Here is a 13,849-nt window from a genome sequence, read left to right on the forward strand (position 1 = left end):
TTCTCTTTCCATTACCTGCTTTTCTCTCTCTCTCTCCCTCTCTCTCTCCCCCTCTCTCCCCCCCCTCTCCCTCTCTCTCCCTCCCTCTCCCTCCCTTTTCCTTTCCACCCAGAGGGCTGCCAGGGAAGGGACAGATCACTCTTGTCAGAGATCTGAACTTCAGAGGGTGTTTGATGTTAGGCTGAGGGCTGAGGTTAGGCCAAGGTTGCTGAGTCGCCCCCAATAAACTACTCCAGAGGGTTGGGGGACCCCTCTGGATCAGCATTGGATGTGGTGTGGGGGATTGCAGGGGAAAGGGGGAATGGGTAGAAATCACTTCCCCTTCTTTCACTAGCAGGAGCCTTCACTGGATCAAAGATCCTGCCATGAACAGAAGGATCTCTTCCACTCGTAGAAGAGCAAGTCTGGATCCAAGATCTAAATTGCAAGGAGGTCTTTCACAGGGAGAAAAAACTTAATTTGAAGAACATCTGGGCAATGAATTTATCAGAACTACTTTTAATAAATTGTATTATTTAAATTTAAATAAATTTTATAGAAAACCTTACATATCAGCACACAAAATGGTCATGTGTGTTGTACCAAGGTGCTATGGTCTCTTTCAATTCTAAAATGTGCTTGGCAAGGCATGGTGAGTTAATCCCAAGAGGATATAACATGTCCATCTCAACACCAAATGTTAAGAGTGCCATATTTTTGGAGCTAGTAGCCATCTCAACTAGTTGCTTTTAAGATAAAAGGATTGTTAATCATTACCTTTTTGCTTCCTCTAGGTGGCATAAATACTCATAAGCAATATTCTGACGTCGCCTTTCATCCATCTCCTCTGCTGAAAGCCGTTCATCATCCACAATAGCTGTAAGTACAAAATCATGTCAAATTACATGTAATGGCCATTCTTCATGACAACTATTTTAGTGAGAGAAAATGAAGCCGCTACAGATGAGCAATTGCTCCTTATAAATTGAATAAATTAGCTTAATGCATACATGTTTAGTTACCATGCACTAAACAAATGTATATGGTAACATGTTTTATTTGAAAGAAATATAGCACAAGAAGAAGGAAAGGATATGCCTGAAAATGTAAACAGTACTTTCCATTTACAATTTTTAACAGCTTATGAACTTGCAAGAGGTACTAAGTCAACATCCTATGGATTGTTTATATATACTTACATCATTCTAAGAACAGACATTCAATGAAAAGGTTTAAACACACACACACACATAACATTCATTAATACATAAAAACAATATACATTATATAATGCAATCGATATACAAATCCAAAGATATTAGCTACTCAACCAAAAGGACCTGCATAACACCACATATATACATTTATCACTGTTAAGTATCTAATAGGTTAAATAGCACATAACATCAAAATTTACATATCTTTACACCAATAATTTAGGAAGCAGCAAAGCAAGAATATATGAATTTCTAAACCATAAATATTTTTACAATATTCAATAAAAGGTTTCCATTCCTCCATAAATTTGGAATTCTTTTGTCTTCTATCCCTAAATCTAACTTCCTCACTAATTTTCAATAATTGTTATAATTTAGTTTTTAACCTAAGAAAATATTCACTTTTTAAAGTAGTGGTATTGAGTCCAAACAGCTACATTATACTTTCCCAAAACATTCTTTTAAAAAGTGTGATGCAAAACAAAAAAGGTTCTCTTCATACTTACTACCATGAGGACATTATGAACTCAAGCTCTGAAACAGTACAACTAAATCACTACAACAGTAAGCAACAGCAACAGGAAATAATACATTTTGAGATTCAAAACAAGTAGGACACATGTTTGGCCTTTTAGAGCGCAATCTTAAGGAAGCTAGGCAGGGTGGGATGAGGATGGAGGCAAAAATGCCTCCCGTTCCTCCTCCTCCTCTATACATTTTCAGCTAGATGAGCCTCTCAGCTCGCCTAGTTGACATTCTATGTTGTAGGTGGGAACACCGTCACTGTTGTGACCTTGGAAGAGCAGCCGCCATGCTAGTTTCCAAAGAAGCTGTGAGGGAGTGGGGGGAATTGCCAGATCTCAGATTCCCCCTCCGGAGGTTGTAGTAGTGTCTACAGCCCTTACAGGGGGATCTGCTATATCCTATGGTCCCTGGGAAGCTCAGGGAACATAGAATTGCTCTGTTAGTTATGTTTTGAGAGTATATATTCTGAATCACTTCTATAGGGGACAAAGGATCTAATCAAAAGTGAATGATTCATTCACAAAACAAGAGTAAATATAACAAATGAAGCTGCAAATCCTGCAAGATTCTTACTTTTTCCTCCATGATATGGCTTGACTCATTCGTTTGAGCCACCTGCAGCTATCAACTCTGCAAGAACTTTTGCCAATAAATTTACTTGCTGTTTATGGGCACCGTGACCTGTACTGATCTGTGGTAATTATCCAACAATGCAACAAGAAGTTGGCCTAGATAATCTTTCAGCTCTAAAATTCTATGTGACAGGACACTGTGTACTTTTGACTTAGCTAAAGGAAAGTCAAAATGATACCCCTGATCCCAACTTTGGACTAAAACTTTTTTAAAACAGCAAACTGAGCTTGGGAGCAAGAAAATGATTCCCCTCTATATTGGCTGTCCGAAGCTACCACTTCATATCTATTGGTATAAGCCCAGATCAGGTTCTTCTTTCCAAAAGGGTTCTTTAAATACTTAAAGGGATTGGACAGGCCCTAGCAATCGTTTCACCATGGAGGTTCCATGTATGCTTTGCAAACCACTGGCATGTAGAATTGCTACTATTTGCTAAGATACACTTTTAAACAAATGGACTCCTCTTGCTTTGATATTTGACATTCCCTACATTTGAAAGAACCCTCGAGTGAAAGGGAATATATAAAAGTAGTAAATCTGCACACCTAAACAAGTTCCTGTAACTAAGTGAAATTGGCATCATTAAGACAGCAGACAAACTACAAGAAAGATAAGTCAAGGGCCAAATATTTAAAAAGCTTCTCTAATAAAATTGGCTCCCAAGGGCAGATTTGTAAATCATGATCAAACATACATGGGATGTGCTCCTAAACTCCTATCTATGCATGAGAACAGTGCTTCTAAACATCCCTGCATCCATTAGGTAGCAGCCTCCTATTCCAACAGAGATATAACAAAATCTTTAAAAAATCAAAATTATTTGGCTCTATAGCCAACTTCTCCATGAAGACTCTGACTGGGAAATAAAAGTTAACAGAATAGAACAAGATTATCAAATTTATTGAGATTGCCCCACTCTAGCATCAGAGTCCTGCCAGAACTGATCAAGAGCTCATATAGGCCAGCCTTCCTCAATCTGACTTCAGGTCCCATCAGCCTCAGCCAACCTGGCCAATGGTCAGGAATCCTGGGAGCTGTAGTCCAAAACCACCCAGAGTGCACCAGGTTGGGGAAGGCTAATTTAGGCCAACATCCTCTTTCCAATAGGGGCCAGCCACATGCTTTGGGGAAGACCAAACACAGGGCAAACACCCCCAGCCCAGCCTAAGAAACTGTAGCCTGAGGTATACTACCTCTAAACATAGATTTTCCCATTTTATGGCTAGCTACTGTTGATAGATCTATCCCCTATGAATTGCTCTAATCAAGTTTCACAGTATTTTAAACAATTTTTTGCCCATTTGTTTTCCATACCGCAATTGAAGAGTAAGTTTCCACACTCTGTTCTGTGGGAATTGTCAATTAAAATTTTCACAACTACACACAACAGTACGACTTCTTAAATTTATGATTGCAGGGGAGAGGAAGCTGTATGACTGTTTTTAGCAGTTATCCATTTATCTCAACCTGAAACAACATCCTTGTGACTCCAAACTGTCAGATTATATATTATGCATAGACATAGAGGCTTCATAAGCATTGCCTCTATAATTTAAATGCACTTTTTATACTACTGTAGGATTGTTTCAGTATGACAGCTAGATTGAATTAGAGAAGGAGTATGAACAATGGTCTTGTTTTTTTTTAAGATGCAGACAAAATGCCATTAAGACTGATGGACAGGAGAGGGAGGGGGAAAGAGAGTTTCAGTCCCAACAAACTCCTTCCCACTATCCATCACTGAAGCCAGTGCCTAAGTAGGCAGAGTATTGCACAGGCCTAGGCCCTACTCTCTCTCAGTCAGGGGTGCAACTTGTAGGCTAAAGCATCTGGAGAGCCACAATTCCCATCCACCCTTACCATTGCCTATGCTGGCTAGGGCTGATGGGAGTTGTAGGCCAAAACATCTGGAGGTCCACAAGTTGCCCACCCCTGCTCTAGATTGGCTGTGTTTTCAGTTTCCAGACTCAAATATCACAGGCATGTTGTCAGTCAAAAATTGTTTGGATTGGTATTTTGATTGATTGTTATTTACCTATTATTAGCTGATTTGGATTGGCTTCAGGAAGGGAAAAGCATAATACAAATATTAAATGTAATGAAAATGAAATCCAATCAGTTTAGAATTACAATAAAATGTCACTATAATTCCAAATTGTCCCAATCAAGAACAGGCAAGGCAACATTTCCAAACCTATCCTAGTCCAAACCGAAGCATCCAAGTAAAGAATACTGTCCCCCACACTCAAACTCAAAAGCTGTATTTGGTGTAGGGTGGGCAAAACAGTGCAATTACTGCATCCCTCTTCCCAAAGCTGGCTCCTGATTTGTGGGGGTGAGGAGGACAGCACAAGGATTAAGAACGTAAGAGCCATGCTGAATCAAACCAAGGGTCCATCTAGTCCAGGACTCTGTTCACACAGTGGCCAACCAGCTACCCACGGGAAACCTACAAGCAGGATAGGAGTACAACAGCACCCTTCTGCCCATGTTCCCCAGCAACGGGTGTACATAGGCTCACTGCCTCTAGTACTGGAGATAGCACATAGCCATCAGGACTAGCAGCCACTGATCGCCTTTTCCTCCAGGAATTTGTCCAACCCGCTTTTAAAGCCATCCAAATTGGTGGCCAGCACTACATCCTGTGGTAGCAAATTCTATAGTTTAACTATGCACTTCCTTTTGTCTGTCCTGAATCTCCCACCAATCAACTTCATGGGATGACCCCATTGGGTTCTAGTATTTTGAGAGGGGGAGAAAAATGTCTCCCTATCCACTTTCTCCACACGATGCACAATGCTGTACACCTCTATCAGGTCTCCCCTTCCTTGCCTTTTCTCTAAACTAAACAATCCCAGATGTCGTAACCTTTCCTCATAGGAGAGAAGTTTACTTCTAACAAAACAAACATTGAACACTATCTGATAGCACCTTCGTAAGTTGCTATCACATCGTAAGATGCAAAGGCACAGTGGACTGTTGAGTTACTGTTATTGGTAAGAGGAAGGAAATCTGCAAGAAATATACAGTTCTGAGGATGCAAGTTATAAGAATGATTGGGTTTTAGCTTTTATAGCAATTAAAATGAGGTATGAGGAGGGCTCTGGATAGGGGTGAATGCTCCTTCCTTGTTCTCCTTGACCTCTCAGCGGCTTTTGATACTGTTGACCACGGTATCCTCCTGGACCGCCTGGAGGGGTTGGGCATTGGGGACACCGTATTGCGGTAGTTCCGGTCCTTCCTCTCTGGCAGGTACCAGAGGGTAGCACTGGGAGAGGAGGTTTCGGACCCGTGGCCACTTACTTGTGGGGTGCCACAGGGTTCCATCCTCTCCCCGATGCTATTTAACATCTATGTGAAGCCGCTGGGGGCTATCATCAGGAGGTTTGGGGTGCAGTGTCATCAATATGCGGATGACACGCAGCTCTACCTCTCGTTCAAATCTTCACCAAGGTTGGCCGTAGAATCCCTGTCCAAATCTCTGGAGACGGTGAGTGGCTGGATGGGGAGGAATAAGCTGAAGCTGAACCCTGACAAGACCGAGGTACTTTTGGTGGGAGACAAGAGGAGACTGGGGGATGTTGACCTGGTGTTGAATGGGGTACGGCTACCCTTGAAAGACCAGGTCCGCAGCCTGGGGGTCATTTTGGACTCCCAGCTGTCCATGGAGGCTCAAGTGTCAGCTATGAGCCGGACAGCGCTGTATCAACTCCATCTGATACGGCGGCTGCGCCCCTTCCTTCCCGACCATCTGCTCCCATCGGTAGTACATGCCCTGGTCTCCTCTCGTTTAGACTACTGTAATGCGCTCTACGTGGGGTTACCCTTGAAGACGGTTTGGAAACTGCAGCTGGTACAGAACGCGGCGGCTCGCCTGATTAAAGGCAGCCGCCGGCGAGATCACATCACTCCAGTGCTGAAGGAGTTGCACTGGTTACCAGTTGTTTTCCGGGCCAAATTCAAGGTGTTGGTTTTGACCTTTAAAACCCTATATGGTTCCGGCCCAGCCTATCTTAAGGAGCGCCTCCAGCAGCACCAGACAGGCCGCTTAACAAGATCAGCCTTGGATGGCCTTCGCTCTATCCCATCAGCCAGGACAGCTAGACTGGTGGGGACGAGGGAGAGGGCCTTTTCTGTGGTGGCCCCCACTCTGTGGAACTCCCTCCCTAGGGAACTCCGTCATGCCCCCTCTTTAATGAGCTTCCGTCGTGCATTAAAAACGTGGTTGTTCAGGCAGGCATTTGGGGTGGGTTAGTGTATTTTAGGAAATGTTTTTATTGTGGAATTTTATTGTTTTAAACTGTTTTATTGTATGTTGTACATCGCCCAGAGTGGCTGGGTGACCAGCCAGATGGGCGATTAATAAATTTAATAATAAAATTAAATTAAATAAATAAATAAAAAAGAAACACTAAGAAATGCAGTTGTACCCAACAGGAAAAGGCCACCAGTTGCCATAAAGAAATACACATATAAAGAGAAAATGAAAAAGTTGGTTATAACTATTTGCCACCATTTGGGATAACCCCGGGTTCTAGTACTGGGAGAGAAGGAGGACTAGAGCAGCAAACCACTTCATCCAAGCTTCGCATACTTTCTAGATGAAAAGAATGTCTTGCAATACCTGTCACAATCCTTATTGCTCCTTTTTTTAAAAAAAACACATTAGTATGTTGTTCTTTCACTTTGGTTCCCTTTCCATATTTATAGGTTTCTCTCTGGGTTCATGGTATTCAAGGAGTATACTACTTAAGTACCATGTATTAAAGAATCCAAAGAATTTTACACTTTTCAAACAACCACTATTCATATTCGACTGTACATCATGTTTTCCATACAGCAAACTAAGCTATATTCAATCTCAACATTTGGATTTTTAAAAGAAAAGTATTTCACTCATATCTGAAATTTTTAACTTGCAGGATAACGAAACAAAATAACAACCCCACATTCTTAACAGTTATAGTCCTTCCTGGGAGTTATTCTGCTATCTGAAGACCCGCTGACAGAAATCAGTATGGTTCAGAGCTTAAAAATCCTGGCATGATCTCAAGAAAACTCTGAGGGAAGATCTGCATCCACGGTGGGGACCTTTTTTTGTTTGTTTGCTTAAGAGATGGATGAACTCCCCTTGGCTTGCCTCAAAAGCCATTAGTCAATCCCTTTGACCAGTTGAAAGAAGCCTACTCCTTCTACTCCGTCAATCCTCCTAGAAAATGGCTTAGGGCTTGAAGGGGAACAATCATAACAGGCAGATGCTGGTGGTAAGATCCAGTCTTTTGCCCAAGGTGAGGCAATCATTTCTAAGATGCATATCAATTCTGTCATTTCTGGGAACTATATGTAGCCATAGGAGGAAGTCCCCCCACCCTGCCCCACCGGGTCATTATTGTAGCTTAGGCACTTTAGGCTGTAAACTGTATACCAATAATTATGTTTATTTGGCATTCTTACTATTGTTCCTCTGTATTAGAAAACAGTTTTATTTAATACATAATCCCCCTCAGATGGATTGTGACATTCTGTCCTTTTTGTGTAAACTCTATCACTGTGATAGAGAGAGGCAGTTGAGAAGTTACACTTAATGAAGGGCAGACAGTATAATTAATCTAAGCTACGGAAACAGTTCATGACAACTACAGGGAAAATTCAAGATATTCCTTAAGTAAGTGCAAAGTATCAAGTCCAGCTTGCAAAAATTTAATACAAGCTGGATAACACGCAGCATAAACTCACTCAACCTTTGCTCTTTTCCATTTCCAGATTCCTACTTGAAAATGCTACCTGTGCGTGGGTTTGAGCGCGCCGGGGAGAGGGTAGGGGTCTCCGGGTTTCCTATTACGAGGTTTGCAGATCCCCAGCTGAGCCCAGGTCTGGCCGATGTCTGGCAGAAGGACGGTTTTGTACTTAGGCCAGAAGGCCTTGGGGGGCCTGCCCGAGCCAGGGGCGATGGAGTAGGCGGCCATGTAGGCGGCAGGTATTCGTAGGCCAGGAGGGTGCCCCCCACCTATCTGGGTATGCGATCGAGCTCAAAGGGCTGGTAGTAATCATCGGCTGTGGCCGCCCCGTGCTCCTTGATTCCCCAACAGCAGGGGCTGTCATTCAACCTGACACGGGTCTTGGTGGTGACCTCGGTCCACCCAGGCCTGGGAGCATTATACTCGATGAGAAAGTCAGAGACATCAGGTGGCTTGCACCTCGAGATGGCGGGCGGCAGGGGAAGCTTGAGAGGGGGTTGTGGAAGCAGGCTATCCAGCGGCTGATCCGGCTGAGCAGGGCCAGCCTGGGGCCCAGGAGGCACCTCCATCTTGGCTGGGGGATCTGACAGCGAGTCGAGCTCAAAGACCTGCCAGAGCTCCTCGACATCTGCCCGCTCCTCGGGGGTCAGCTCAAACAGCTTAGTCCTCACCTTTTTGCCTCGGTGCGGGTTGGCCGGCTTCTTCGGGGCACCTGACTGGCCGGGATGAGCAGGGGAAGCTGGGCCGGATCTTCTGCGCAACACAGGTCTGGCATCTTGGGCACGGGAGTGATGGCACGCTGGCTGTTGCTTGGCCCGAGCTCGGGGGTGTTTGGGGGAGCAGGCAAAGTACCAGGAGAAGCAGAGGTCTCCGTGGCCTCTGGTACCCCACACTGCTCTGCCTTCTCCTCATCCTGGGCCTTCCTTTTAAGTGGTCCACCAAAGGGGAGGCAGGGCCCACCGTAGGAAGTGACATGGGGCACCAGAAATTCAAAGGGGATGGGCTCCTCCTCCATGGCGTCCAATACCTGAATGGCTGAGAAGAACACCCTCGCATCCCCAGGTTCAATCAGCCCCCACCCAGAGGGAAGCCAGATATTGAACTTGAACATGCAGTCACGCAGAGTGGGCCGGTGTTCATAGTTGACGGTGTTGGAACACTGAACCTGGGTCATGTCGGTGTTGGACGTTATCATGACCAGGGTAGACCTGACTTCTTGAGAACTCTTCTGCTTCTGGTCCACCCACACTGGCGTCCCCCCGAGGAGGGCCTTGGCCACCTCCATGAAGGAGGCCTTCATCACCCATTCCTCCCACCAGATGACGTGCTTGTCCACCACGTCGTTGAACAGAGAGTTCTCACTGTTCCAGTTCACGCAGCCGTAGCTTTTGGAGGCCTGGGTGATGGCTGAGCACAGGTTGCTCTTGCCCGTGGTGGGCGGCCCATAGAACCACACAGTGTTGCACTTGCCCGTCTTGCCCTCCGACTAGTCCCACAGGATATGGCTGGCCACCCGGGGGTTGAACCCCTGGAGCCAGAAGAGCTGGAAGATCTTGTTGGAGTACAGCTGCGATTCATCCAGGCCGGGTGCGTCGTAGCTCAGCAGCCTGCCCAGGGTGTAGCACACCGTCAGCGTGGACCAGGCCAGCTCCAGGGTCCGCTTTAGCTGGGCCGCCGAGGCGTGCTGGTCTGGTATTTCATGTACAGGTTAGGGTGGTCCTTCAGCAGGCCCTTCTCCATGCTCACCCACTCCTGCACCAGAAAGCTGCAGAGGCTGGCGAAATGCCACTCGTTCTGGCTCATCTCCGGCTCCACCGAGCTGTCGCTTGACTGTGGTGCCGCCTGAGGCTGGATCTGCTCGAGGGTCTCCGACTGGATCTCGTAGCGCAGCAGCAGGCACAGCACGGCCGAGGCGAAGGTGGCGTAGTTGGTCCAGCACCACACCAGCACCGCGGTCTTGGTCCCCTCGCTCGCAGTCCTCGCTCTGGTCCGGACCCAGCTTCCCAAACAGGAACCATGCCACAAAATCATGCAGGATAACCAGGTGGAGCTTCTCTCGGCCTCAGGACCCCCGGGTGTAATAAGGGTGGACAACTGTGTCCACTGTACCTTCGGGGAGCTCGGTGTAGATATGACGGGCCCACACCCCGACCGCCTGCCGGACAAACCGGTTGAAGTTGTGGTTGCTGACGAGCCCGCCCTGGATGACCAGATGTCAGTGGTAGGCCACCTGCTTCTTCTCAGTCTGAAGTACCACCAGGAAAGCAATCAAGCACAAGGCACCACAGTTCAGTGGATACAGCCACTCCAAGGAAGTCTCTTCAGGAGAAATGACTGGTTGGCCAGCGCTGAGAGTTGCATCCCCAACAGAGGTTCAGCTCGTGGTCGTCATTCTCCTTCTGGAAGGTGGGGGTCAGTAGATCGAAGGATGGGAGGTGGATGGTACAGGTATAACCGATCTCAGAGCTCATTCTGATCACACTGATGAAGCTGGCTAGGCTGCACCTACTTATATGCACCTCTCACATCTCATACTTCAATTACTCCACTACCACTCCCTCCCCCTTTTATGCAAATCCTCCTGTGGTTAGCCATTTCCGCCTTACAGTCCCTCCCAGCTGTAGTTTTATTTTTACCTGATATGTGTGTGAGTGTGGGGTACCATGATACAGCAATACAAGAGCCAGAGTGTTGTTACAGAGCATTTGAGTAGGACTGGGGAGTCATAGGTTCAAGTCCGTGCTCCACCAGGAACACTCAAATATCTCAGAAGGTTGTTGCTGCAGGATAAAGTGGGGTACCCATGGGATAAATTGTGATAAAATGGGACACATTGCTGCAGTAATTTATATTCTGCCATTCCACAGAAACCGTTCTCATGCATGTACATCAACAGTGTTGTGTTTTTGACATGAAAGACCCAAATCCAATTTTATGATCTGTCCGAAGCTCACTGCGTGGCTTCAAGAAAACCCTCTCACTCAATATCAGTGTTGTAGCAGATTTAAATGATATAATCATATGTCACCGGAAAGTGCTATGGAAAGCAAGGCATGTTCATAGAATCATAGAACAGTAGGGTTGGAAGGGGCCTACAAGACGATCAAGTCCAACCCCCTGCTCAATGCAGGAATCCAAGTCAGAGCATCTCTGACAGATGGCTGTCCAGCCTCATCTTGAATGCCTCCGGTGTGGGAGAGCCCACTACCTCCCTAGGTCATTGGTTCCACTGTCATATTGCTCTAACAATCAGGACATTTCTCCTGAAGTTCAGCCTGAATAGGGCTTCCTGTAACTTGAGCCCATTATTCCGTGTCCTGCATTCTGGGATGATCGAGAAGAGATTCTGGCCTTCCTCCGTGTGGAAAGGTACCTTACGTACCTTTCAAGTACTTAAAGAGCACTATCGTATCTCCCCTCAGTCTTCTCTTCTCAAGGCTAAACATGACAAGTCCTTCCAGTCTCTCTTCATTGGGCTTTGTTTCCAGTCCCCTGATCATCTTTGTTGCCCTCCTCTGAGCCCTCTCCAGCTTGTCTGCATCCTTCTTAAAGTGCGGTGCCCAGAACTGGACACAGTACTCTAGATGAGGCCTAACCAGTGCTGAGGAGAGGGGAACTAGTACTTCCCGGGATTTGGAAGCTATGCTTCTATTAATGCACCCAAAATAGCATTGGCCTTTTTTGCAGCCACATCACATTGTTGGCTCATATTCAGCTTGTGATCGACAACAATTCCAAGATCCTTCTCGCTTGTAGTGTTGTTGAGCCACATATCCCCCATCTTATAACTGTGCATTTGGTTTCTTTTTCCTAGGTGCAGAACCTGGCATTTATCCCTATTAAATTTCATTCTGTTGTTTTCTGCCTCGCGCTCTGGTCTATCCAGATCACTTTGAATTTTATTTATTTATTTCATTTCAATACCACCCAATAGCCGAAGCTCTCTGGGCGGTTCACAAAAATTTAAACCAAACAGCACACAATAAAACAATATAAAATATATAGAACATTAAAACCACAGTATAACAATACAACCACAATAAAACCTGGCAGCAGTGCAAGAATTTAAAATACAGATTTAAAATAGCAAAGCTAAAAGTCTAGTAAGCTAAAATGCTAAAATGCCTGGGAAAATAAAAAGATCTTCATCTGGCGCTGAAAGGAACACAATGTAGGTGCCAGGCGAATCTCACTAGGGAGCTTATTCCATAGCCAGGGCGTCACAGCAGAAAAAGCCCTCCTCCTAGTAGCCACCCGCCTCACTTCCATTGGCAGGGGCTCACAGAGAAGGGCCGCTGAGGATGATCTTAAGGTCCGGGCAGGCACATATGGGAGGAGGCAAGCCTTCAGATAACCTGGCCCCAAGCCATTAAGGGCTTTAAATGTTAATACCAGCACTTTGAATGGGGCCCGGAAATGGACTGGCAGCCAGTGCAGCTGGAAAAGTACTGGCATAATAGGAGCGCACTGGCCAGTCCCTGTTAAGAATCTTGCTGCCCTATTTTGGACCAGCTGAAGTTTCCGGACTGTTTTCAAAGGCAGCCCTGCGTATGACGCATTGCAGTAACCCAGACAAGAAGTTATCAGAGCATGGATAACTGTAGCTAGGCTGTCTCTGTCCAGATAAGGGTGTAGTTGGTATACCAGCCTAAGCTGATAAAAAGTGCTCCATGCCATTGAGTTCACCTGTGCCTCAAGTGACAGTTCTGGATCAAAGACGTGATCCTATAGGGCGAGTGCAGCCCCATCCAGAACAGGTTGAATAGCCGGGCAGACGAACCACCCACTAACAGTACCTCCGTCTTGTCTGGATTGAGTTTCAGTTTACTGGCCCTCATCCAGTCCATTACCGTGCCCAGGCACTGATTCAGAACAGCCACTGCCTCACCTGGGTTTGATGAGAAAGAGAGGTAGAGCTGGGTGTCATCTGCATATTGATGGCACCTCAGCCCACACCTCCAGATAACCTCCCCCAGCAGTTTCATGTAGATGTTAAACAGCATGGGGGATAAAATAGAGCCCTGTAGAACCCCATGGCACAATTGCCATGGCACAGAGCAATAATCCCCCAGCACCACCTTCTGGAATTGGCCATCCAAGTAGGAGCAGAACCACTGCGATGCAGCGCCTCCAACTCCCTACCCCGACAACCTATCCAGAAGGATACCATGGTCGATCGTATCGAAAGCCGCTGAGACGTCCAGGAGAATCAACAGGGTCGCACTCCCTCGTCCCTCACCTGGCAGAGGTCATCCCACAGGACGACCAAGGCAGTTTCCGTTCCAAAACCTGGCCTGAAGCCCGATTGAAATGGATCTAGATTGTCCACACAAGTCAGAAATTTCCTGGAGGGGCCATGTTTTGCAGAATTTTTCTCCCAAATATCGGGGAAATCGAAGTCCCCCACTGCTACTACATCTGTTTTTGTCTTCCAAAGTATTAGCTATCCCACCCAATTTTGTGTCATCTGCAAACTTGATCAGCATTCCCTACACCTCCTCCTCCAAGTCATTCATAAAAATGTTGAAGAGCACTGGGCCCAGGACTGAGCCCTGCAGTACCCAGCTCATTACCTCTCCCCAGTTTGAGAAAATCCCATTGATAAGCACTCTTTGAGTCCGATTCTTTAGCCAACTGTGGATCCACCGGATTGTTGTTTCATCTAGCCCACTTTGAGCTAGTTTGCTCATCAGGATATCATGGGGCACTTTGTCGACTTTCAACAAACTTTGCTGAAGTCGAGGTATATTATGACCA

The 13,849-nt window shown here is 46.1% G+C and overlaps 1 protein-coding gene across 3 annotated transcripts in view; it reads right to left on the reverse strand.

The window, feature by feature from the left end:
• Positions 1-13,849, reverse strand: part of IQGAP2 (IQ motif containing GTPase activating protein 2) — a 235,731-nt gene that overhangs the window by 178,270 nt on the left and 43,612 nt on the right. For all 3 annotated transcript variants that reach the window (XM_084833431.1, XM_084833430.1, XM_084833429.1), the window contains exon 2: positions 757-856. In XM_084833431.1, coding sequence (XP_084689557.1) covers positions 757-856 — 100 coding nt within the window. The remainder of the gene's footprint in view (positions 1-756; positions 857-13,849) is intronic.

Source organism: Heloderma suspectum, chromosome 2, assembly GCF_057233095.1.
Source record: "Heloderma suspectum isolate Gila_16-S chromosome 2, 16-S_ref, whole genome shotgun sequence".
Lineage (NCBI taxonomy): Eukaryota > Metazoa > Chordata > Lepidosauria > Squamata > Helodermatidae > Heloderma > Heloderma suspectum.